Source organism: Diprion similis, chromosome 2 (assembly GCF_021155765.1).
Source record: "Diprion similis isolate iyDipSimi1 chromosome 2, iyDipSimi1.1, whole genome shotgun sequence".
Classification (NCBI taxonomy): domain Eukaryota; kingdom Metazoa; phylum Arthropoda; class Insecta; order Hymenoptera; family Diprionidae; genus Diprion; species Diprion similis.
Window position 1 is genome coordinate 8,023,502 of NC_060106.1, and position 23,373 is coordinate 8,046,874.

The 23,373-nt window shown below is 39.1% G+C and overlaps 2 protein-coding genes across 2 annotated transcripts in view; both read left to right on the plus strand.

Moving 5' to 3' along the window:
• Window positions 1-16,098, plus strand: part of LOC124416590 (putative aminopeptidase W07G4.4) — a 35,196-nt gene extending 19,098 nt beyond the window's left edge. The window contains exons 3-8 of the mRNA XM_046897796.1: window positions 1,791-1,899; window positions 9,321-9,468; window positions 12,634-12,986; window positions 13,985-14,263; window positions 14,759-14,998; window positions 15,090-16,098. Coding sequence (XP_046753752.1) covers window positions 1,791-1,899; window positions 9,321-9,468; window positions 12,634-12,986; window positions 13,985-14,263; window positions 14,759-14,998; window positions 15,090-15,269 — 1,309 coding nt within the window. The 3' untranslated portion in view covers window positions 15,270-16,098. The remainder of the gene's footprint in view (window positions 1-1,790; window positions 1,900-9,320; window positions 9,469-12,633; window positions 12,987-13,984; window positions 14,264-14,758; window positions 14,999-15,089) is intronic.
• Window positions 16,099-16,674: 576 nt separating this feature from the next.
• LOC124416234 (small proline-rich protein 2H-like) lies at window positions 16,675-17,926 on the plus strand. The gene is made up of 2 exons (XM_046897161.1): window positions 16,675-16,723; window positions 17,341-17,926. Exons 1-2 carry the CDS (start codon window positions 16,675-16,677, stop codon window positions 17,853-17,855), a joined length of 564 nt encoding a protein of 187 aa, XP_046753117.1. The 3' UTR covers window positions 17,856-17,926.
• Window positions 17,927-23,373: the final 5,447 nt, after the last annotated feature.

Below are 23,373 nucleotides of genomic sequence, written 5' to 3' on the forward strand. Positions count from 1 at the left end.
CATTAAAATTTCGAAAAGCCAACAGGTTAGCGTGAAGAACCCCGGACTTTCAGTATAAAGTCGTTAGAATAACAAAGTGGGTTAAATCATCTCGCTTCGCACACCAACTTAGTCTGTCTCATCTAACGCCGGATCTTTCTCGGGGTGGGATCGAGTCGTATTTATATTTCAACGACGTTTCCCAGCTCGGACTGCAGCCTGTCCTTCTGTGCAACTCCTGCAGCGGGCTAATAAATATGCCAGGAACGCTTCGCCGTTCAAGTCGACTCCTCCATGTAGTTTCGTTCTAACTACCTCCTTATCATTCCCGGTATATAGGCATATATGTACACGTGTATGTCTATGTACTTCACATCCCTCGCGACCTGGTCCATCCTCACGAGGAAGCCGGGCTGCAGGAAAGACGGAAAACGGAAGACAAGAGATAGCGAGCGAAGTCGTATCTTCTTCGGCGTGTGCATGTGCCAGCTCACCTGATCTACACGTGGAATCGTGTACCTACCTTGGCCGAGTGGGGGAGACTCGGAACGACGCGGAGCTTAAACTTGAAGATCTTCTCCGGTTCCATAAATTATCAAACCTGAATCCTTGAGGGAGCCAAGCCCCGACAGCTACTGTGCCTGGCCTGGCCTGGCCTAGCCTAGCCTGACCTGGCATAGTATATTATGTATTATACGTGTAGTATATGTGTGCTTCATATACCAACGAAGAAATCGTCGTATTCTTTAGATTTTATTACACGGACGCCGGCTCTCATTGTCAGCCTCAGCGGAGAATCCTTTCTCTTGTTTTACGAATTGCCAGCGATTGTCATCGCGCAGTTTTGGCACGGAGTTGAAATTTCGAATTTCAAAAGTTCCAAAACCGTCAAATTCTGTATTATGAAAACTTGATGTAAAGAAATCACACTTTGACGAAACATCAAAGTTTCAAATGTTTCGGAACCCGACGCTTACAGTTCCGAAAGGACAAAATGCCGAATGAGCATAACTCCGACAAGTCCAAGTTCCGAGAGTGCGAAAATGAGAAAATTCCAAAATCTGAAACATCGAAATTCTTGATGATCTGATATTTTCAGTTCTATGAATTTCTGGCTTGGTGAAATCTCACCACATTCATCTTTCTTTGCTTCAGATTTTCGATATTTTTACGCTCGGAATACTAGTGATTTTGCTTTTCGGTTTTTCTGATTTTTCACTCCCACTCGTGGAGTAAACTACGCTGCGTGGGTATATTTCAACTCTCGGAATTTGACTCTATCGAAACTTTGCTCTACTGAAACCTTACTTTTCGGAACTTTTTAATTTCGAAACTTCAACCCCGCCCCGCAGCTTTTATCTATCGGCTGCAGCACATCGGTCCTGTTTACGTAACCATCAGAAATCTTCGATCTCCTTTCATTCTTAACGAGCATGGAGTCAAAAAGTAGAACGGCTACGTTATAAAAGGGTCTCAATATATCAGAAGTTTCGATGACCTGGGAATTAATTTCACAGAATTTCTAAATTTGCAAAGTCGAAGTATATAAACGTCAGAATATCGAAAGATATAGTATAGAAATCGAAAGTTCTGATAACGCTATATTTTGTGTTGATACATTCTCGTGCCCACTGACGATTTTGTATTTTGGTTTATACCATTACATTACTGTATTAGATTTTCGGATGTGTGAAGGATTTGAACCCTTTTGTTGTTTGGAGATTCTACTTTTTGACCACTACCCGATTTCTGCACTTCATTGATCTTTTTTTTCCTCTACTTTTTTCTTTTCAATCGTATTATTTCCACAGAGCCCTGAAAGCTGGCGTGCGATGTCCTCTCCTTGTATTGCTCCCGGATATCCGTTTCGACAACGTGGAACTTGTCACACTCCTTGGAGCCTTGGAAGGCCTGTACGTGGTAAGCGATCAAGTTTTTTATTTTGTATCTCGTTTTGTATTATATATTGATCAAATTCCAAGAAAATATCTGCAAGATTAGCGTAAATATTTCACGTCTTTAATACTCAAATTTGATCGTTATGTCGGACCTCACCATTTCCGGATCGTGGAAATTCCCAGTTTTTCATTTCCTTACAACAACTATATCTGCGTCCACGTATTTTGAGTTTGCAGAGTAATTTCAGTAAGTCTTCACAATTCAAAAACATTATTAGGTACTTATGTATGAATACAAACGAGGACGCGGATTATAAATAATTCACAGGTTAGTATTATAACTAATGGACACTAATAAAGCCACCATTATTTTGAATATACGTATAATATGTAACATAGTCAAATGCCCAAGATAACACGAAAATTCGTAAATAACACGAAAGATAGTACGAAAATTCTTGAACGGAGCTTTTACAACTGTAGAAAATTATATTTTACTATTCATGTCTCTGACAAGAAACATCAGTTTGGTATCCTCTTCCGATTTCGTTGCAAGTCATGTATGCTGTAGAACATTGATAATCAAAAGACATGTGTGTTTTTTTCATTGGTGGAAAAACGTTTTAAAGGGATGAAAATGACCCCCAGAGATGGGCAACCAATGGGGTGGTTTCTCGGTTTTGGAAATGTCTCTAGTGATGAATGAAACATTTCAGCGTTGGTTTCATTCGAATTCATCACGCGTGTCAAGGAATCACCCCGTTAGATACCCACTTTTCGGAGTCGTCTTTGCCCCTTTGAACCGTTTATCCGCCTATCAAAAAATACCTGTCTTGTAGTTTTCAATGTTCTAAAACTTACGTGAATTGCAACGAATTCGAAGGGGGGCACCAAACAGTGTTTCTCGTTAGTGTGTCAAGAAAAAAATTTGACGCAATCATTGAGAGAACCAGGGACTATTTACCTGCCTTAAAACTACATGCAGGCCAGTCTCTTTCTTCTTCACAAAATGTGCGATCACGTGATAGTTTCAACATAAAGCTCCGCAATCTGCTAAAAAGGAGAACACCCATTGTAGCTTACGATTATCCAAAGAATGGAGTGTTCTAGATATTTGAAACTTGGCAGCCTGTCAGGTCTCAACAGTAAACGGGGCATTCCATGACAGCTCGATTAGGATTCTAAGTCGATGTGTGGAATTGGCTTTATAATTTTTTGGATGAAAGTACATGAGGAAAAACGGAATTGTAATTATTTCAGAATTTTTTGATCTGGCGTTTTTGAAACATAATTTAAAAACTTTCTCAAATTTGAAACAATTCAGAAAAATCTTACGAAATATAGAAAAAATTTTAACACCTATAGAAAGATGGACATTTCATAATTTCAAAGGTGTATCAAAAAATCTATTTTATAATTTCAAAAGATAAATAAGAAAAATAATAAAAGTTAATATATCATTGGATTGCATTTTTATTGTCATAATATATTTGATTCCCTGTAACTCTTTAAATAGACATTTTTCGGTGAATATTATAATAACCTTTTATGTTCATTCTTATGTCAAAAATGCAATCAAATAGTAATAATTTTTTTTTATTTCTATTAATCTTTCGAACTTATGCAGTTTCTATCTTCAAACAAGTGTCAAAAATTTGATTATATACATCTTAATTTGATTATATATATATATCTTATATTCATAAGATTCTTTTGATTGTTTTCATATTTTAAATCATACTTCAGATACGCTTGGAGAAAAAATTCTGAAAAAAGATTGCGATTGCGTTTTCCGTTATTTACTTCGAGATACAAACAATTATAAAACCTATTTGAGATATCGACTCAGAATCTTGATCGAAATGTAATGAAATGCCCCAAAAATAGGTTACTAAAAGTAAAAATCATGAATGAATAGGATTTAGAAAAGTGAAAATATCACGATCATACTATAGTTGAAATCTAACATCGTCTGTTTAGTCAGTTTATAAATTGTGAACCTGTTATTTTGTTTTACGAATAGCAATCGCATTTTAGTCGGATAATGAAAGCTGGAAACGTCTGTCTGTATATATGATAGGTGCTAAGTCACAGGTTGCTATTGCTATTGCTATTGCTTTCTGCAGAAATGAAAATAAACTTCTCAATTTGTACCACCCGTGGCCACGGTGCTTGTTTCGCGAATAAACCCTCAACGGTGTGCGGCGACGATTTCTCAGGCTCGTATTTGGTCTATAAATCGTAATTATATATAGAACCGAGTTCACGGGATTAGCGTAAACTCGAACTTGAGCTGCAGACGCTTGCAAACCTTTGACATTAATAAGCTGGGGGATTTCCCGTGTACGTTGGATACAATGTGCATACCTATGGCAGCAGCTTTAGGCATTCCGGTTCATTTGGACATACGTGACTTTAATTCGAGCTGATCTATTGAAGTTAAACAGTGCTAATTGCGAGAATGGTCATGACTTCATATTTTACGAAAGTTATAGGTTAGCTGAAAATCGAAAAATTAATTCCAAAAAATACTCTACAAGCACTTTGGAGTTTTCGAAAATTTTTAATTTAACACTTATAGAATCCAGAAATAAAAATCCCAGGCTCTTTTCCCGGTTTTTAAGTTTAACTCGACTGCCCTGAATTCGTTTTAATAATATAGGCAAAAATATACTTTAGACAATCTGAATTTTTGTAGCAGATGTATTAAATTAATATTGAAAATATACGCAAGAAGTCAAACGAATAGGGCGGTTTTAAATAATTACCTGACTCGAATAAAAATTTTAAATGAGTGTGGATTATGCATACAGATATAGGTACGAGAGAGAAAGATTATCGGCTTACTTGATTCGTTCTGTTTAGTAAAGTATTTTTTCGCAAAACATTTCTTCCTCAACTATATCCTGTTACGATAAGTTGACAAGCATCGATCTCCTGAAATCCATTCAGCTTCATATCGAATAAGAAATATGATAATCGATAGATTAAATTCCGTGATACGAAATTAATTTATTCAATCGTACCTGAATGAATTTAACAATCGCATTCCGCGATCACTACTGCCGCAAACCAGGGCTTCCGATTCAATCAAGTCATGTGATACTCCTTGTCATAATATCTTGAATTGTCTTTCATAATTTTTCATTCCTTTTTGCGTCAAAGTTGAGTGAGATAAAATACCCTGTGAAATGCATCGCGGTGAATGAGGGAAGGCAACGGTAGTTTGCGTCGACTATTGCGGTGGTCCACTTTGCGCCTCACGTGCAGATCACACAGCGCGAGTTTTCGTATCGATTTTATACGATAATAGACGCGCTTCGACTTAAGTCCTGGATATTTGCTCACGGGAAATGGGAAACGCCGAGCTTTGCGTCAAACGTATATCCACATACGTATATATTATATGTATATAGAACGGGATTCGTGATGTCTGCTGCACTGGTAATTTGATTTCGTCAACGATATAACTCACCCGTATATCTGACTGAACATCTCCTGGATATACGCTGTAAAAAGTGGAGGAGATAGAAAAAAAAAGAAAACTAGCAGAAAAATAGTTTTTCACTCAATAGCAGTACTTTGACTTTATCATGCAGAAGCCTGTGCTCTGACAGCTTAACAAGTTTCGGCAGTTTTTTTGCAAACGTAACTGACGTCGCAGAAATCTGTTTTATGCAGGTATATACCGAAGCCTTATGCGAAAACTAGCACGATTCAGATTTCTTACGAAAACTAACATGTTTTGGTTTTCACCGTGAAAACTAGCATACTTTAATACAGATTAGTATTGCTATTAGGTATGAAAATCCAAATAGATGGCTTTAGTCATCTACAATAAGATACAATAGTTGTTACACTCTTGAAGAATCGCAATTGGAAATCTTGACACATTATAAATATATTGAACATATTCGATACAGGTAATATATGAGTGATTATTCAGAAGTAAACATTTAATTTCAGAACGGAAAATGTAATACACAAAAATCATTTATTCTCACTCACAAAACTCCTAATTTCTTTCAATTTAAGTCGACAAAACATAACGTACACCCCGTGCATGAGCTGTTTTCCTATATCAATGGACTCATAATTTTTCTTCATCGTGCAAGCATTAACGGTACTTTTTCTGTCCAGAGGAACCGAACACGAACAACATGAATTTCGAAATGTGTGTTTTTTTTATTACGAGTAATAAAATATTAACTAGATGTACCAGATTTTTAATTACTTTGAAGCGATTTGAAATACTTCTATTCATAATTCCAGTATCTTCTATTCATATGCTTTTGGGAATATAATTTTTCTTGTATGTTGTATATCTATCACATGTTTGTTTGTTTGTAAGATTCTCATTCTTTCAACCGTCAGTTGAATACGGAATATAAGAATATAAATCCAGTTGAAGTGGACTATTCTCAAAGGCGCAATTGCGAATTCTTTCCCATTCCTTTTTCTCCCACTGGGATTTGCCCCAAATTGCTGGTGCCAAGATAAACCTGTTCCCTGATGTTCTACCGCGCTTTGGTACAGCCAAGTAATTTAAACGGCGATTGTAGGAAAAAAAATCTGAATATAGATTTCACTGAAGTAACTTAAAGCTAGTCGACAGACATATTTGTTATGACATACAGTAAACAATAATGAACAACTTGAGTTTTATACATGTGTCTTTATTAGCTAACAGTAAATTTATTCAAGTATCTTTACAATTTTTTGTTTTCCATCGGCAGTTAAAGTGTTACAATAATCTTCAATGAGCTAAAATTATAATTACGTTAGCACTGTCAAAGGTTGCGGAAAAAATAAAATTTTTCCTGACTAGATTTTGCAGAGTACACACCTTCAGAATGACGTCAATTTCTCTTCTGGTCAATACCAGAAAGCAGCTATTGTTACGCCAAGTTCTGTAAACCGAATCCTTACACCGCACTGACGAAAAGTGATGCTTCGTTAAACCTACAAAGCGTGACTTAGTGCTCGAAGGGTGATGATCCGTAGACAAGCTTGGTTATAACTTAGTTTAAGCTATCGATAAAGCCTTTGTGAGTTTTGGCTTGGTTCCGTGATGATCCGTTGTATTATTTATGGATTATCATATTTTCTCTCTTTTAATCCTGCTGTAAATAAATTTCACGCAATTTGGGCAAAACTTTTCCATTAATCAAGTCAAATTTTAAAACTGTTGACTTTGCGAAAGGCATCGTTCCTCTCAAAAATAATGATTAGTTTTTACAATCAAAGTTGCGTTATCAGAGTAAATCTCTTAGGGTCTATATGCAATCTGCCAAACCCTTGAGTTAGAGCAACCAAAAAATTGAGTTTAACTATTTACCACACGAAACAACAATATTTCAATCCCTTCTACGAAAAAAAAATGTGTACCACAACCAGAAAGATTCTGAAAAATAAGATCTTCACAGTAATACCATTTCGTAAAGATTGCAAGCCGGTCAATTAATTATTATAATCAGTAAAGTTATCGTTAACGCAATTAATCCTACATATATCAAATGCAACCTTAAATAACGACAAAGAAATGATATGCTACTGATAATAGGAGGCTCATTTGATGGTGTTTGACCATAAATGACTTGATTGTGTTGACTTTACTAGATAGATTTTGCTAATACCAGAAGCTGCTGAGTTTCGCGACGTCACATGTAATCTAAAATAATAATACAACTGAATATGGCCACGGGTGTAACGATCGTTGTCTGTACAAATATGATATTTATAAATTTTAAATTGCTTGTATGTACACTTTATAATAATTTAAGTATGGCTGACTGATATTTCGTGAGTTTTCGATCATTGAGATATCACAATACGATACGATAGAATATTCACAAAACTCACGTCAGAATACATTTTTTTTTATAATGTTTGCGTAATCTACGAGAATTGATTAATATAAATTACAGTTATTTATATTTTTATCTTCAGTAGTTGTGGTTAAATTGTATTACAAAATGTGTATTTTACCCAAGTATCCCTATTGACTACATGTTAAATATCAAAATTTTTATTATTAATTACACCAAAACTGTACATCAGATCTTTCTGAAAAAACTATCTTACATGTATTTATTAGCAATTAATAACATATAAAAAATTTAGCTTTTTATCTTCACATTGCTCTCTGGTCTGAACAACCTTAAGGGGGTGCCCTCGTCCATTTCGACGTTGTCAAACTAAAACACTCTAATACATTTCTTTATATCTGCGTCAAATGAAATTGCATGGCGGTATTTTTGTTCAGAATTTCGTATATAGTGGAGCTGCTAAGCCCTGTTCTGCGTTTGAGATACGTGGACTTAGATATTCGGAGATATATACGTCAACGTCGAAATCGACGAGGGCATCCCCTTAAAGCTTCGTCCTGGTCTCGGTCGAAAGCTGGTGAACCTGTTCTCAATTAACAACCCCTCCCCTGTTGCAACGTTCCGCTTTCCCCTGATTGTGAGAAACACAAGGTGGAATTTACCCCCGTAATGCAGATGGCTGGGGTAATATTTGCCGGAGATACTGCCCCGATCATGCGAAGGGCTGCTGTGCTGTAGCCTCGAGCGAAACACGGGGGCAGAGTGAAATAGACTGGGTGCCTGGAATTAGTTGGCAAATATCCTAATCCGGACGGGAGGGATTTCGAGTCGTACGAAATATAGAAATACTAATGCTGAACTTGTCCTCAGTGACGAAATTGCCTCTCCCTGGTAAATGCCGAGCGTTTCAAATATATTCCTTATCTCATCTCCATATACCAACGGAAATCGTGGAGACTGGCGGGTGCCTTTTTTCATTCTGTCCCAGCCTAGTTCCAAGTACACGCGAAAATAATTATCCTAATTTAGCCTGAGGCGAAAAGCCATTTGTTTCGTTCTTTCTACTCGGTTATCTGTCTCCGTTTGTCAATTTTGAAACATTATCCACAGCGTACTCCCTTATACATATCTGATTTTTGAAAGGTTTTTTATATCAATTTTTCTGTTTTGTAGAACAATTTAAGCTTTCTCTGAACAGAAAAGGAAACGCGTCAAATATTTTTTCCTTTGTTATAATGTGCATTTGTTGTAAATCAATTTGCTTGATATTGAATTCTCGTACTGCAATTAGTTTCAATTTACAAAGATACCCCCTCTGTTATGAAAGAAGACCCTAATTTATGAAAATATAGTAAATTACAATAAAATAAAATACTCATACTTCGAAATCTTACATCCTTAAATATGATTGTTAAATTACGAAACTAGTGATTTTTTCCACAATGTTTCGTTACAGTAACGTTACTAAGTTCAATCTCGTAAAAAAAAAAAAATCACAGACAAGATATTAGCTGACAAATTAGCGTATATTGACTGAAAATAAATGACAACATTACAAGATCCAGATAATTTGATAAACGTGTCTAATAAATGTTTTGAAATTTTCAAATCACAGCCCTTGGAAGTACGAGAAATATGCCCCGACAGGTGCTACAAGGCGTGTCAGTTGGCCGTTTGGAGTCCAATATGCAGTAAAAAGCTCCAGGGTATCGTCAAGTTGGCGTCTGCATTGGAGAGCGGAAGATACGTTGCAAGAGATATCGGTAAGTGCCGACGACACGTTGTGGCTGGGTGCATGCATCGCGCATCATCGACCTTCCTCCGCCTAACCCTTCTTCCCGCGTCCTCGTATTTCCCTGGAAAGTTTTCCTCGAACCAAGAACGTACCTTTATAGAGAGGATCTGGTCACTGCATTTTATCTCTCTGATTAATTGCGCCATTTTTTAATCAAATCCAGACTCGCATTATTGTCGTCATTATTGTGCTGTAAAAGTACATATATTTCCCGACAAAAAGCATATTCGATTGTTGTTTGTATCCGTGATTTATACGATGCACTTGTTTAATTTTCACAATTGGATAAGTTGATCGTGACTTGTCAGCTTTTGCTATTTGAAATTAACCGCCATTCCGATCAAACATGGCGTCTCATTAGCTAGACCCTTGGGAAACTCGCCCTCCTCCTCGTCTTCGACCTCCTTTCTCGCAGACCTCGGCTACGCGACTCTAGTTAACTGGTCACTAAAACACTACGTGACTGGGGCGGCATTCCTCGACTGACGATCATCCACCAGATGAACGAACTACGGGGACTTTGTAACGTGGGCACCGGGAGCATCCTCGGCACAAAAGAGGGCGTTATCTGTCCTTCGACCCTCCAACCCCGTCATCTATCCCTTCGGCCTCCTGTCTCCACCCGGTGATACAACTGAGCAAAAAGCTAGTTTTCCCTTACTCCTTAATTGAGTGTAGCGCACAATGGCGTGAGCCCGCACTCCGCAGCTCTTCTTCTTCTTCTTTCGCCCTGCAAGGTCCTCAGACTCTGCAGGGGCCTCGACTCACTCTCCCGGAACGCCACGAATCCAGTCATCAATCTACCCCGAAACATAATTGTTTCTTCCCTCCTGAGTGTCTATAGAGTGTTGTTTATTTTATCGTGGCGTTGCTAAATTTCTTTTGTCGAATCCCTTGCATGACCGTTTCAATCGTATTAGGACGCGCCTCCTCGCACCATCCGACCTTGTCGAAAAACAACCCTTTGTTATCAGACCTGAGGGACACTGTGCCTGTACTTACGAGAAATAATTGTCATACTGTGTGAATCCACTGAAGTATTCTACTCCAAGCTTACAAAATTACTGCTACTATTTTAACTGGAAAGAAGTTTGCTTCCAACGTAATCCTCATTCCAAATTGCTTCTTCGCTGACACCTTCAACAACAATTTGATTCCAAAAAGTTTAGTGAACACAATAATAAGAAAAGGCTTGGGAAGTGATATGTTTTCTTAAAAATTTACGTACAGACAAATCCAAATAATCAACCAAATGATAAGCTCCACTTTAAGTCAATTTCTCAAAAAGGTAAGAGAACGTTTTAAATCCATCAAGAAAATTCTGACACCGTCGTTAAAATAATAAACACCATTTCAAAAAGTTAAAAAACGAAAATAAAATGTAGTGTTCAAGGCACACATCCGTGTGGAACCAATTAGAACATATTATAGGGTCTCCCATGGTATTGTAACGGAGTCAACCTCATCATTTTTAATTCGGTTGAAACTGGCGCTGTGAATGTTTCATTCTGATCCTAATGTTACAAGTTTGAAGGCGTATTCCATTGAATATAATGCAGGTATTGAAATTTAACATAGCAGACTTTGTGCCAATATCACGACGACTAGAGTTTCTTATCGACTGAAATACAATAAAATTGTGAAGGCGTTTCTTTGCCTATTCAGAACAGAAACCATTTATTTCCTTTTAATGGAAGTATGTATTTGAATCCTCAGACAGTTTCTTTCACTGGTATTACCATTGTATCAATGAATATTCCTCGAGTCACGTAAATATTGATAATTTCTATCGACACGCCGGCGCGGCGTGCGTCGCGATAACTAGTATAAACTAGGACCAGCCAAAATAGGGAATGCTACCATTACTCATTTTCCTTTCGTCCCGGAAGTCGCTATTAAAATCAACCCTGGTTTCCATTCTACTCATAGAGCGTTATGGATTTTCTACACTGCATTACACCCAGTGTTTCTTCATTTCATTTTCAGAGATGAAATCGCAGAATAGCTACATGGATTTGTTTAAATGGGCACTGGTGCAGTCTGCTGCACACCAATTGAAAACTCTGTAAGCCGTCTGTAATTATGCTTCCTGAAATCTACCTGGGTTTTACTCTCGTTTCGTCAGTTCCATTATTTTTAATGTACGCTTAAAAATACACTCCACAAGTTACGCCAAAGAATTTGCCATGAAAATGTAAAGGATTCTGGAGAGTTTCACGGAGAAACATATTGAATATAATATTACTTTAATATTATGTGTACAACATATATATGTAACTGTACTTTAGTGATGATATATCAAAAATCGTTTGAAAAACATAGTTTAAAACTGCACAACTTGCAAAATCCAGCTAAATTTTTTGGAAGGACTGAATCAGGCTGTCAGTAACAAACTAAATCACGAAATGACTGGAAGTCATTTTGTAAAAGCTCTCAAGCGGATACGTCAACTCTGAAATTGAATTATTAATAGTATACGTATCCCCAGAAGCAATGTGGTGAAAAAAAAACTAATGACAGGTTTGCGATATCCGTTCAACCGTCGAATGCTTCACTATACAATACTCACAACGATTTTTTATTCGAAGGTAAAATAAATAACCAACAAGTTCACAGGTACAGCTACCCGGCAATGCTCGGTGAACAATCCTTGCTTGTCTACCTTTAAGATGGTTAACGGTAAATTCGTAAAGAGAAAGAAATTGTACTTGAAGATTCAAATTCTTTTCACCATTCAAGAAGTTTTGTTTCGATAACTCTTATTCAATACAATTTCCATGTGGTTGCACGATGATACGTGAATTACAGTACAGTGCAAAATTCATTCGATATTGAAACGCACGACTTATAAGTGTAGAATGAACACATGATAAAACTGCCACAGTGGATCTTTTCTAGAATCTACTTACAAATGGCTGCATTAGGCCTTCCATGGTTGCATCTATTGCAAATCTGTTATTATATCGTACACCAGATCCTCGGAAATATATTATATAAATATGATATAGTAATATCAAAAGTGACATATTTTCTTCAATAAATTTCTTCACGACTGTTGGTTATTCTCGCAGTATGTGTTATCTGCATCTGAATGGAATATTTGAGAACAATTTACATATTCTGAATCCTGCAGGTGGCGCAGATCCGGAGCGCATGGCACCGCCGAGGGTGGAGGAATACATAGCCGAGCTCTTCTGCGGGTCCAACGTATCAGTCCAAGTAATATGCGACCAGGATACCCTGCTCCAGGAATACCCTCTGTTTGCATGTGTGAACAGAGCAGCTTCAGTGATTCCCAGACACGCTGGCAGAATCGTATTCCTGACCTACGAGCCACCGAATCCCGCCTGTGTCTTGGAGACGCTTCTGTTCGTCGGCAAAGGGGTCACCTACGACACCGGAGGTACGGACATCAAATTCGGCGGTTCTATGTCTGGCATGTCAAGAGATAAATGCGGAGCAGCTGCGTGTGCAGGTTTTATGCAGGTTCGTCGCTTTGTTTTCGTTACATTAGACTTATTGCTTAAAGGCAGTGCAATATTGATAGCTTTGGTGCTGTACCTCTTGTTATGTGTGGTTTCGTCCCAGAAGTTGGTATGTGGAACTTTGACAATCTGATAGTGCAACATTTGCATTCTCATCGCCGTAATATAACTTAACTTAACACGTGCAAGGTCAGCTAAAATAAGATACATCTAGAAGCATAGTTGCATGCACTGAATACAGTTATTGGTCACCTTGCTCTTCAAATAAAAAGTATCTTTTGCATGGTGATCGCGATCCAAACACTTGGCTCATGCTCCAGCGAGATCATTCTGCAACGTACGACAGTGCGGTAGAATCAGATTTCTGGTGTTTCCATAAGCGTGATAAATCAACTCTCATGGACCTTTGAACTCTTTAACACATTAGGTGGTAGTGCAAGTAAAGTACAAAGACTGGCTGTTTACAGCAAAGAAATATAAGACTCTTTTCACGCTTCCTGATTTGCTTTTTGATTCAACAATCGCGTGAAAATTGGTATTTCTAGTCAACTTTGATTAATATAAGGTAAATTGCAATTATTTTTCATCTCATGGTACAACTAGTATGCTCATAAACCGTTGATTGAATATCGATCACTGAACTGAGCTGCAAGTGTAACGAAAAAGGATCGTCACCGTATGCATGATACTGGAAAATAAGTAGTGTTTAATCTTGTTAAATTACTCCCAAGTCCTTGTGCTCGTTAGAGCGCGATCCGGGATTTAATCGGAAGTAATGAACGAGAACAAGTCGTTTAATTTACTCAGCGAAACACTCAGCTAGTGAGGAAATTCTGCGTTTTACTACATTTTAGTGACTATGAGCTCACTCGATAATTCATTTGGAAATTACTAATCATGAAATATTTGTCAAGTGCTGATTGTAAATGCGGCATACTCCACGACTTAGATCGTCCAAACAAAAAACCAACCAATGAATCAATTCTTCCTTATACGTAGGTTGTAAATCTGCTCCAACCACCGACGGTGAAGGTCGTCGCTGCTCTTTGCGTCGTCAGGAATAGTGTCGGTGAAAATTCTTACGTAGCTGACGAAGTCATTACCGCAAAATCCGGGGTAAGAGTTCGTGTAGGAAACACAGATGCTGAAGGACGCATGGCAATGGCTGACGCACTCTGCCACATCAAAGAAATGGCTCTGTGCTCCGTCAATCCACACATTTTCACCGTCGCCACCCTCACCGGACACGCAGTTCTATCGGCAGGAAAAGGATACTCGGTACATCATACATAGTTTACTTTTTTCTTCCGTTATTATATTTTTTTCCCCCTTGCTTCTACAGAGCCTCGGATTGATTCTGATACGTTCAAGGCCACCAATGACGTCTGTTTCCTATGTTAAAGAAGTAGCAGCAAACGACTCCGGTGATCTTCAATGTGTCAGAATCAATATGAGGGTCTGTAATCCCTAATAAAGCTAATTGAATTTTGACGATTCACACGAAGCATTTTTCATTAAGAGAGTGCTCACTTTGGGTTTGTATATCCGAAGGAATGCAATATTGATAAAAGTACACACGTTTCGATAAAACTTAAAACTCTCCAATATACGACTCATTCTTAGTGTATTTGTGGTGCGAATCGAGAACAAATTTATTTAAATCATTGATGAATGAAGTAACGCACGAATTGTCTCTTTGTTATGAAAATTTGTAATTCAGCATGCTACATCGTCAGTTGACTTATTTTAGTCTATTTTTTCATTACCGCACAGATCGCCATGGATAACGCTGTTTCGAGGCTGGTCAGCAATGCTGAGAAGTTACAGGCGTCAGGTGATACAATGGGAGATCCATTCGAGATATCACGGTTACGAAGAGAAGACTTCCAGTCTCACGAGGGACGAGCAGAGGGTGACGATGTTTTGCAGGCCGAAAATAAGCCAAGCTCACAACTCGAGAGAGGCCATCAGGGCCCAGGTGCCTTCTTGATTATGACTTCTGGGTTGGACAAGGTGAGAGCATTCGTAATGACCTTATTTGCCAAGTACTGTCAATCCCGAAATCATTGTTCCTAAACGGAATGCAATCCGCGTTGACTTTTAGCATGGGACTGCGTCGGAAAAACCGCTGAAGTACACTCACCTAGACGTTGCTGCAAGTGCAGGTGCTCTTCCCAGCCATTCTACTGGTGCGCCGATATTGGCACTAGCTAAACAGTTCTTGTTCGATTCTCTGGAAGACGAGTCAGACAACGGAGTCGACCCAAAGAGTCCTGAGAAATAATACGATCAAACTAGACTGTTCTTTTGTTGTTTTTCAGAGCGTCCGTCAAAAATTTGAAGAATTGAAAGCCTGCTGTGCGTTTTTATTGCCGGGAATCTAGTACCACGTTCATGTCCTTTCTTTTATTTCCAAATCCCTAGTTTGATTCATCAAGTCTTCGCCGGTACATCAGTGCCGTTAATTATTTCACGCCAGCCTTTATATCATCTGTCTTATTTACCCTATTCATTTTAGCCGGATTATCTGCATCATCCATTCTCGGAAAAGATTCGCTGTACGTAAAGAACGTCCTAAACCAGACTGGTTCCCGACCCATCTCGGCCTACATCAACCCTGCTAATACTCCTCTTCAATTTCCTTTCATTCTCCGGTCACGTGATCAGAGTGTTCACGTGCCCATAGAAGCTCATGCATTTTACAAAGTCTCGCGTAGTCGTCCGCAGGAGATGTATATTTCATGGCAATCCCAATTACCAGATTTCCAATCCGAAAAGCACGTGACCCATGCAGTGTGTGTTTCCCTGGGATCAAGATTTATGTGGGTTTTACGATCTGTTGTTCAATTTGGAGATGCATTTTATGTCAGATTTATTTATCAGGCGTTTCACCGATTATCAGTTCAGGTTCCAGCTAGACAGTTCGATGTACTTTTGCAGAGTGCTTTTGCTTCGCACCTTTGTGGGACTCTGGTTACCATAACTAAGTTTGTGAACCTGATTGCATGTTCATGATTGTTGCAACGCCTTGAGGTATGTGTACTGTATAAATTTACCTGCAGGTAGATACTTGTATCACTCTACAACACAGCAGAGAGGCTAATTGTACTGGAGTCTGCTACTTCTCGTTAGTGCGGAAATTCGTTGTGCCAATAACCTGAATTTAACAAAGTCTGGTTGTTCCTTAAATTAGCAATAGTTGGGCATTTACCGAGAGAATTATTGATTTTGAAAATAATTTTGTATTTTTTTTAAGTGACTATATACTTGTTAACATGGTTTATTCGGATATCGATATTAAGCTTTTATAAATGGGATATCATGATGCAGCGTAGATTTTTTTATCAACATCCCTTTTCCCTTACTCTAGGGTGGTGAATTCGTATTGCCGAATTGAAAATTTTTGCATGAATGAAAATGTAAGAATTGAGAACAGGAGATGTAAAAACTTTGCGTGGTTGACTAAATTAAAATTCTGAAAATTCATAAGTGCACCGCGCATTCGTGATTTTCGTGGATGAGGAGCGGAATTTTAAATTTAATACGACGCATTAAATTTCACTTGATTAATTCATTCCACGAATTCTTTTGAATGTGACCAACGTAATGGACTTCCACTTTAGCGTTTTCTTACTCTTGTTGGTAAAATTCATTGTGTATTCATTAACGGTACTCTCTGAGTATTGTTAATGTATTTGTGTTCGCAATTTCCTTACTCTTTGCCTCCTGCCGGAACATGTGGATTCATGTGCAGAATTTAATTACAGTTGAACAAATATATTCTGCTTGCTGAGGGTTTTACTGTTACATATACGACGTCGTTTCTTTTTTAAAAACTTTCATCAGACGATCTCCGCTAAAGCTAGTGAAACCAAGTTTTCTATCGAGTTGGAAAACTTGCAGCTGTATATTCGAAACTTGTTGAATGTGTCCTGAATCAATATGATCACTTATTGTTCACTCAGTTTTGAATGAAACTAAAGTAGCTTCAATAAACCGCTTGAGCAAGCAAATAAAAAAAATACTTCAACTAGGGTTAAAACTAAGAAGCGAGAAAATCATCATCGTATCATTTATTATTTGAAATCAAAGTCAATGTACTATTGAAACAAAATACTACTTGACTGCCTTGAAAGTATAGAAGTGTTTCTATACGTTTTATCGCAAAATAAGAAATCGGGTAAAGTCTCAAAGTATAGATTCTACGTCAGCAGACATTGTGCAAAAAACTTAGAAAACGCCTGCTATGACGGGAACATTAGGAGAGTATATAATCGAAAATCCCACAAGAGTGTCTAATAAGCGATGAAATCGATAACAAAATAACTTCCCCGTCGTAATTCTTGCCACTTCAGGGATTAATAAGTGGAAATATTTCCAGCATGGTGCCTGTAGCTGTTCTCCCCTGAAATATACCCACGTCGACGTTGCTCCCCACATTCCGAAGCCACACGACCTTCCCTACAGCGGCAATCCAGTCCTGGCGCTTGCCTACTGCTACCTAATCCAAGGCAAGTGCCTGACCGTCAGAAACGATCTACCCTTCGAGATGCAGTACGTGTGCGAAGCTGACTGCAAGCCGGTCTGCATCCCCCCTTGTCAGCCGTGTGCCATGCCTTGTGACCCCTGCTGCACCCCCTATCCGCCTCCCCGTCAATGCTCTCAACCCGAGGACGGAGATCGATCTCCTCAGCATCCCTATGATTCTGGCTCTCCGGCACCATGTCAACCCTGTGATCCCTGCTGTCAGACACCTCCACCCCCGCCTCCAGGTTATGGAGACCAATGTCCAACTGCCGAACAGATTTGCGTGATGGAACCTGTGTGCAGGCCAAACGTCAAGCGGAATGGGCTCAACTCATGCGCTTAGAGGAACTTCGTATGACTGTGTATCGCAGTGTAAGAAAATGAAATGGAATTTAAAAAATTCTAATAATTCAGAATAAAAGATGAACCTCTTGACCAATTTTTTTTTTTTATGTGTTTCAATTTCATTTGAAGGATATTCTGCTAGTTTTCGGTTATTGGTAAAACAGGGCGCGATTCGTCTGGATTTCTAGTTGTACAAGCTCTATCTTACCAGGTGAGTCCTCAAGCCTCAAAAGCATTGTGTAATATTATTACCTACTGGGCTTACCCGCGGAGCAGCGTAAATGAGCTTTAGCGATCTTTGGGTATATTTTCAGTTACTGTCCATTGCTAATTGTCGTCAATAATCTTTAGCTTTGGATAATCTTTGTTGATTAGAGATATGTGAAGACTCGTAGTCCTGGTTTATTTTTTGTCACAGTTCGGTGGGCCTCAGCGGGTTTGGGGTTATTGGCAGTTTTGACGTATTATCGACCAAGTAACAGTACACGTCGGTAAACGAAGTTTTTCACAACTAACTACTATGGTAAGCAAAATGTTGGTAACATACCGTCGTCACTGTGAAATTAAAAAGTTCAGAAGATATCGCACAAGAAATACGTACGTCGCAATTATGCGATGGAAAACTAAATCTCGATCAAATACATGAACGTGTATCATTTATAATAACCCGAATATATCAAATCTTTCATAGGCAACAGTAGAATCACAATAAGATACTCATTTTATTTTGAGAAAGTTTTTCACAGAGTTATCTTTGAGCTGCAAACGTTTTGATCGTTTCAAGAATTGAAACTATTTCATTCAGCTAATAGCAAGTCGATCGCATTGCTCAACTTGCTGGAATCACTTTTGGAGTTTTAGAATTTCAGCGAGGCGCTTGTGAGCTTGTCGTCAGCCGCTGTAGCAGGTTTACTTAGCCCCACTCACTGAAGACCTGCCGGCGGGCGCATGGTGCTGTCGTGACATGGAATATATGTATGTATTTCCATAATGGATATCAGTCACTGACTAAAGATATATATTTTCATTAAGGTTTTCTATAACATGTTTGTGGAACTATTCCATCTCTCATAAGCATAATTTTGGGTATTCCGACAAGCGAATTTATAACTCATTCTTCGTCAAGTTCAACTCCTTTTATTTTCAGAGTTCTACTAACTTTTGAAGTATTGATTCCAACATTCAGCAACCCTCAGTATTAACTTTCTACGAATCACAATTTCATACTCAACAATTTTTTCTCGAAGGTAAAAAAAAAAAACTTGTTATGAATTTGACCTTTTTTTCTGACTGTCAATTCCCTGCGTAGAGAATTAGAGACACAGAATTTGTTGCTAAGAAAAGGCTAACCATTGTGATATTTCAGTCAAAATTTTGATGATTTTAGATGATGCTGGAACCAATTTCCTAGTGCGCTATACCAACGTGATATTGCAAGAGGAATCGATTGCGCACTCTTGCATACATCTCAGTTCGCAGCGAACAAGATTGAAGGGATTGAAAGCAACGGCCGGAAAACACGATATTTGCAACAGGCGTTCAAAAACATTAAAAAGGATGGAAAAGAAGTCATAGCTACACATTTTCGTTTCAGTTCAGTTTTAGTATATTTATTATGCCTTAATCCGAGTACAAGTGTTCAGGTGTCAGTTTAAAGTACGTGAACAAGTTACTGAATGATATTGAATTGGATAAAAGAAATTTGTATAAGAGAATAATTAAACATTTCATAATGAAGCTGACCGTTATAGTAGGGTGAATAAGTAGAGTACATATTACTTAAGGCAGTACGTAAAAAGTAGAATATGATAGTAAATACTGAAGTTTGTAAGTAAATATTCACATTCGCCTGTGTACGGCTGCGATAACCTCTGCAGGATATGATATACATAACATTGCTTCATATGACCTGAATGAAAATAAAGCAATAAATGAACAAATTTTTGTGTGTTTTTTCGTACTTGTAAGCTAACGATCCTACCCTCTTTTTCACATGTTTTCTACGTGACTCAGGGTCCTATTAGTCCAAAAAGGGTCATAAGAATCTATTCTGAGACAAAAGATTTTTCCCTCGGAAAAAAGTAAGGCTAACCCCTTTAGATTTTTGGTGAAATTTTGACGAGTTCGAAAAACGCTGAAAACAATTCGTCGATGCTACGCATCGACGTGATTTTGCGATAGAAATCGATTGCGCTCAATCTGAATACGCTGCGAGCAACAAATCAGGGGAACATCTAAGCTGAAGAGGTCAACCAAAAACAGGGACTGCTTGATTCAATGCTTACGATGTCGATGCTGTGAGTTTCTATGCATGCCTGCTTGCTTGAGAGGGCCCGCGATCGCTTGCTTATGTCATACTTTGACTAAGAATTGATGAAATCGGAGAAATTTCAGCGAAAAATTACTTCTAGTATCAGGAGAACATCTCAGCCGAGGAGGTCGACCAAAAACAGAGATGCTTGATTGACTGCTTATGATATCGATGCTGTGAGTCTCTATGCATGCCTGCTTGCTTGAGAGGGTCCGCGATCGCTTGCTTATGTCATACTTCGACTAAGAATTAATAAAATCGGAGGAATTTCAGCGAAAAATTACTCCTGGTATCAGGAGAACATCTCAGCCGAGGAGGTCGACCAGAAACAGAGACTGCTTGATTGACTGCTTATGATATCGATGCTGTGAGTCTCTATGCATGCCTGCTTGCTTGAGAGGGCCCGCGATCGCTTGCTTATGTCATACTTCGACTAAGAATTGATCAATCTGGAGAAATTTTAGCGAAAAATTACTCCTGGTATCAGGAGAACATCTCAGCCGAGGAGGTCGACCAAAAAAAGAGACTGCTTGATTGACTGCTTATGATATTGATGCTGTGAGTCTCTATGCATGCCTGCTTGCTTGAGAGGGCCCGCGATCGCTTGCTTATGTCATACTTTGACTAAGAATTGATGAAATCGGAGAAATTTCAGCAAAAAATTACTCCTGGTATCAGGAGAACATCTCAGCCGAGGAGGTCGACCAAAAACAGAGACTGCTTGATTGACTGCTTATGATATCGATGCTGTGAGTCTCTATGCATGCCTGCTTGCTTGAGAGGGCCCGCGATCGCTTGCTTATGTCATACTTCGACTAAGAATTGATCAATCTGGAGAAATTTTAGCGAAAAATTACTCCTGGTATCAGGAGAACATCTCAGCCGAGGAGGTCGACCAAAAAAAGAGACTGCTTGATTGACTGCTTATGATATTGATGCTGTGAGTCTCTATGCATGCCTGCTTGCTTGAGAGGGCCCGCGATCGCTTGCTTATGTCATACTTTGACTAAGTATTGATCAAATTGGAGAAATTTTAGCGAAAAATTACTCCTGGTATCAGGAGAACATCTCAGCCGAGGAGGTCGACCAAAAACAGAGACTGCTTGATTGACTGCTTATGATATCGATGCTGTGAGTCTCTATGCATGCCTGCTTGCTTGAGAGGGCCCGCGATCGCTTGCTTATGTCATACTTTGACTAAGAATTGATGAAATCGGAGAAATTTCAGCGAAAAATTACTCCTGGTATCAGGAGAACATCTCAGCCGAGGAGGTCGACCAAAAACAGAGACTGCTTGATTGACTGCTTATGATATCGATGCTGTGAGTCTCTATGCATGCCTGCTTGCTTGAGAGGGCCCGCGATCGCTTGCTTATATAATACTTCGACTAAGAATTGATCAAATCGGAGGAATTTCAGCGAAAAATTACTCCTGGTATCAGGAGAACATCTCAGCCGAGGAGGTCGACCAAAAACAGAGACTGCTTGATTGACTGCTCATGATATCGATGCTGTGAGTCTCTATGCATGCCTGCTTGCTTGAGAGGGCCCGCGATCGCTTGCTTATATAAGACTTCCACTAAGAATTGATCAAATCGGAGAAATTTTAGTGAAAAATTACTCCTGGTATCAGGAGAACATCTCAGCCGAGGAGGTCGACCAAAAACAGAGACTGCTTGATTGACTGCTTATGATATCGATGCTGTGAGTCTCTATGCATGCCTGCTTGCTTGAGAGGGCCCGCGATCGCTTGCTTATGTCATACTTTGACTAAGAATTGATGAAATCGGAGGAATTTCAGCGAAAAATTACTCCTGGTATCAGGAGAACATCTCAGCCGAGGAGGTCGACCAAAAACAGAGACTGCTTGATTGACTGCTTATGATATCGATGCTGTGAGTCTCTATGCATGCCTGCTTGCTTGAGAGGGCCCGCGATCGCTTGCTTATATAATACTTCCACTAAGGATTGATCAAATTGGAGAAATTTTAGTGAAAAATTACTCCTGGTATCAGGAGAACATCTCAGCCGAGGAGGTCGACCAAAAACAGGGACTGCTTGATTGACTGCTTATGATATTGATGCTGTGAATCTCTATGCATGCCTGCTTGCTTGAGAGGGCCCGCGATCGCTTGCTTATGTCATACTTTGACTAAGAATTGATCAAATTGGAGAAATTTTAGCGAAAAATTACTCCTGATATCAGGAGAACATCTCAGCCGAGGAGGTCGACCCAAAACAGAGACTGCTTGATTGACTGCTTATGATATCGATGCTGTAAGTCTCTATGCATGCCTGCTTGCTTGAGAGGGCCCGCGATCGCTTGCTTATGTCATACTTTGACTAAGAATTGATGAAATCGGAGAAATTTCAGCGAAAAATTACTCCTGGTATCAGGAGAACATCTCAGCCGAGGAGGTCGACCAAAAACAGAGACTGCTTGATTGACTTCTTATGATATCGATGCTGTGAGTCTCTATGCATGCCTGCTTGCTTGAGAGGGCCCGCGATCGCTTGCTTATATAATACTTCGACTAAGAATTGATCAAATCGGAGGAATTTCAGCGAAAAATTACTCCTGGTATCAGGAGAACATCTCAGCCGAGGAGGTCGACCAAAAACAGAGACTGCTTGATTGACTGCTTATGATATCGATGCTGTGAGTCTCTATGCATGCCTGCTTGCTTGAGAGGGCCCGCGATCGCTTGCTTATGTCATACTTTGACTAAGAATTGATGAAATCGGAGAAATTTCAGCGAAAAATTACTCCTGGTATCAGGAGAACATCTCAGCCGAGGAGGTCGACCAAAAACAGAGACTGCTTGATTGACTGCTTATGATATCGATGCTGTGAGTCTCTATGCATGCCTGCTTGCTTGAGAGGGCCCGCGATCGCTTGCTTATGTCATACTTTGACTAAGAATTGATGAAATCGGAGAAATTTCAGCGAAAAATTACTCCTGGTATCAGGAGAACATCTCAGCCGAGGAGGTCGACCAAAAACAGAGACTGCTTGATTGACTGCTTATGATATCGATGCTGTGAGTCTCTATGCATGCCTGCTTGCTTGAGAGGGCCCGCGATCGCTTGCTTATATAATACTTCGACTAAGAATTGATCAAATCGGAGGAATTTCAGCGAAAAATTACTCCTGGTATCAGGAGATAATCTCAGCCGAGGAGGTCGACCAAAAACAGAGACTGCT

Coding starts and splice junctions, on each gene's coding strand:
- LOC124416234 (XM_046897161.1), top strand. CDS start 16,675: ATGTATTTGTGTTCGCAATTTCCTTACTCTTTGCCTCCTGCCGGAACA. Junction 16,724..17,340: donor TTTGCCTCCTGCCGGAACAT/GTGGATTCATGT, acceptor TTGCCACTTCAG/GGATTAATAAGTGGAAATAT.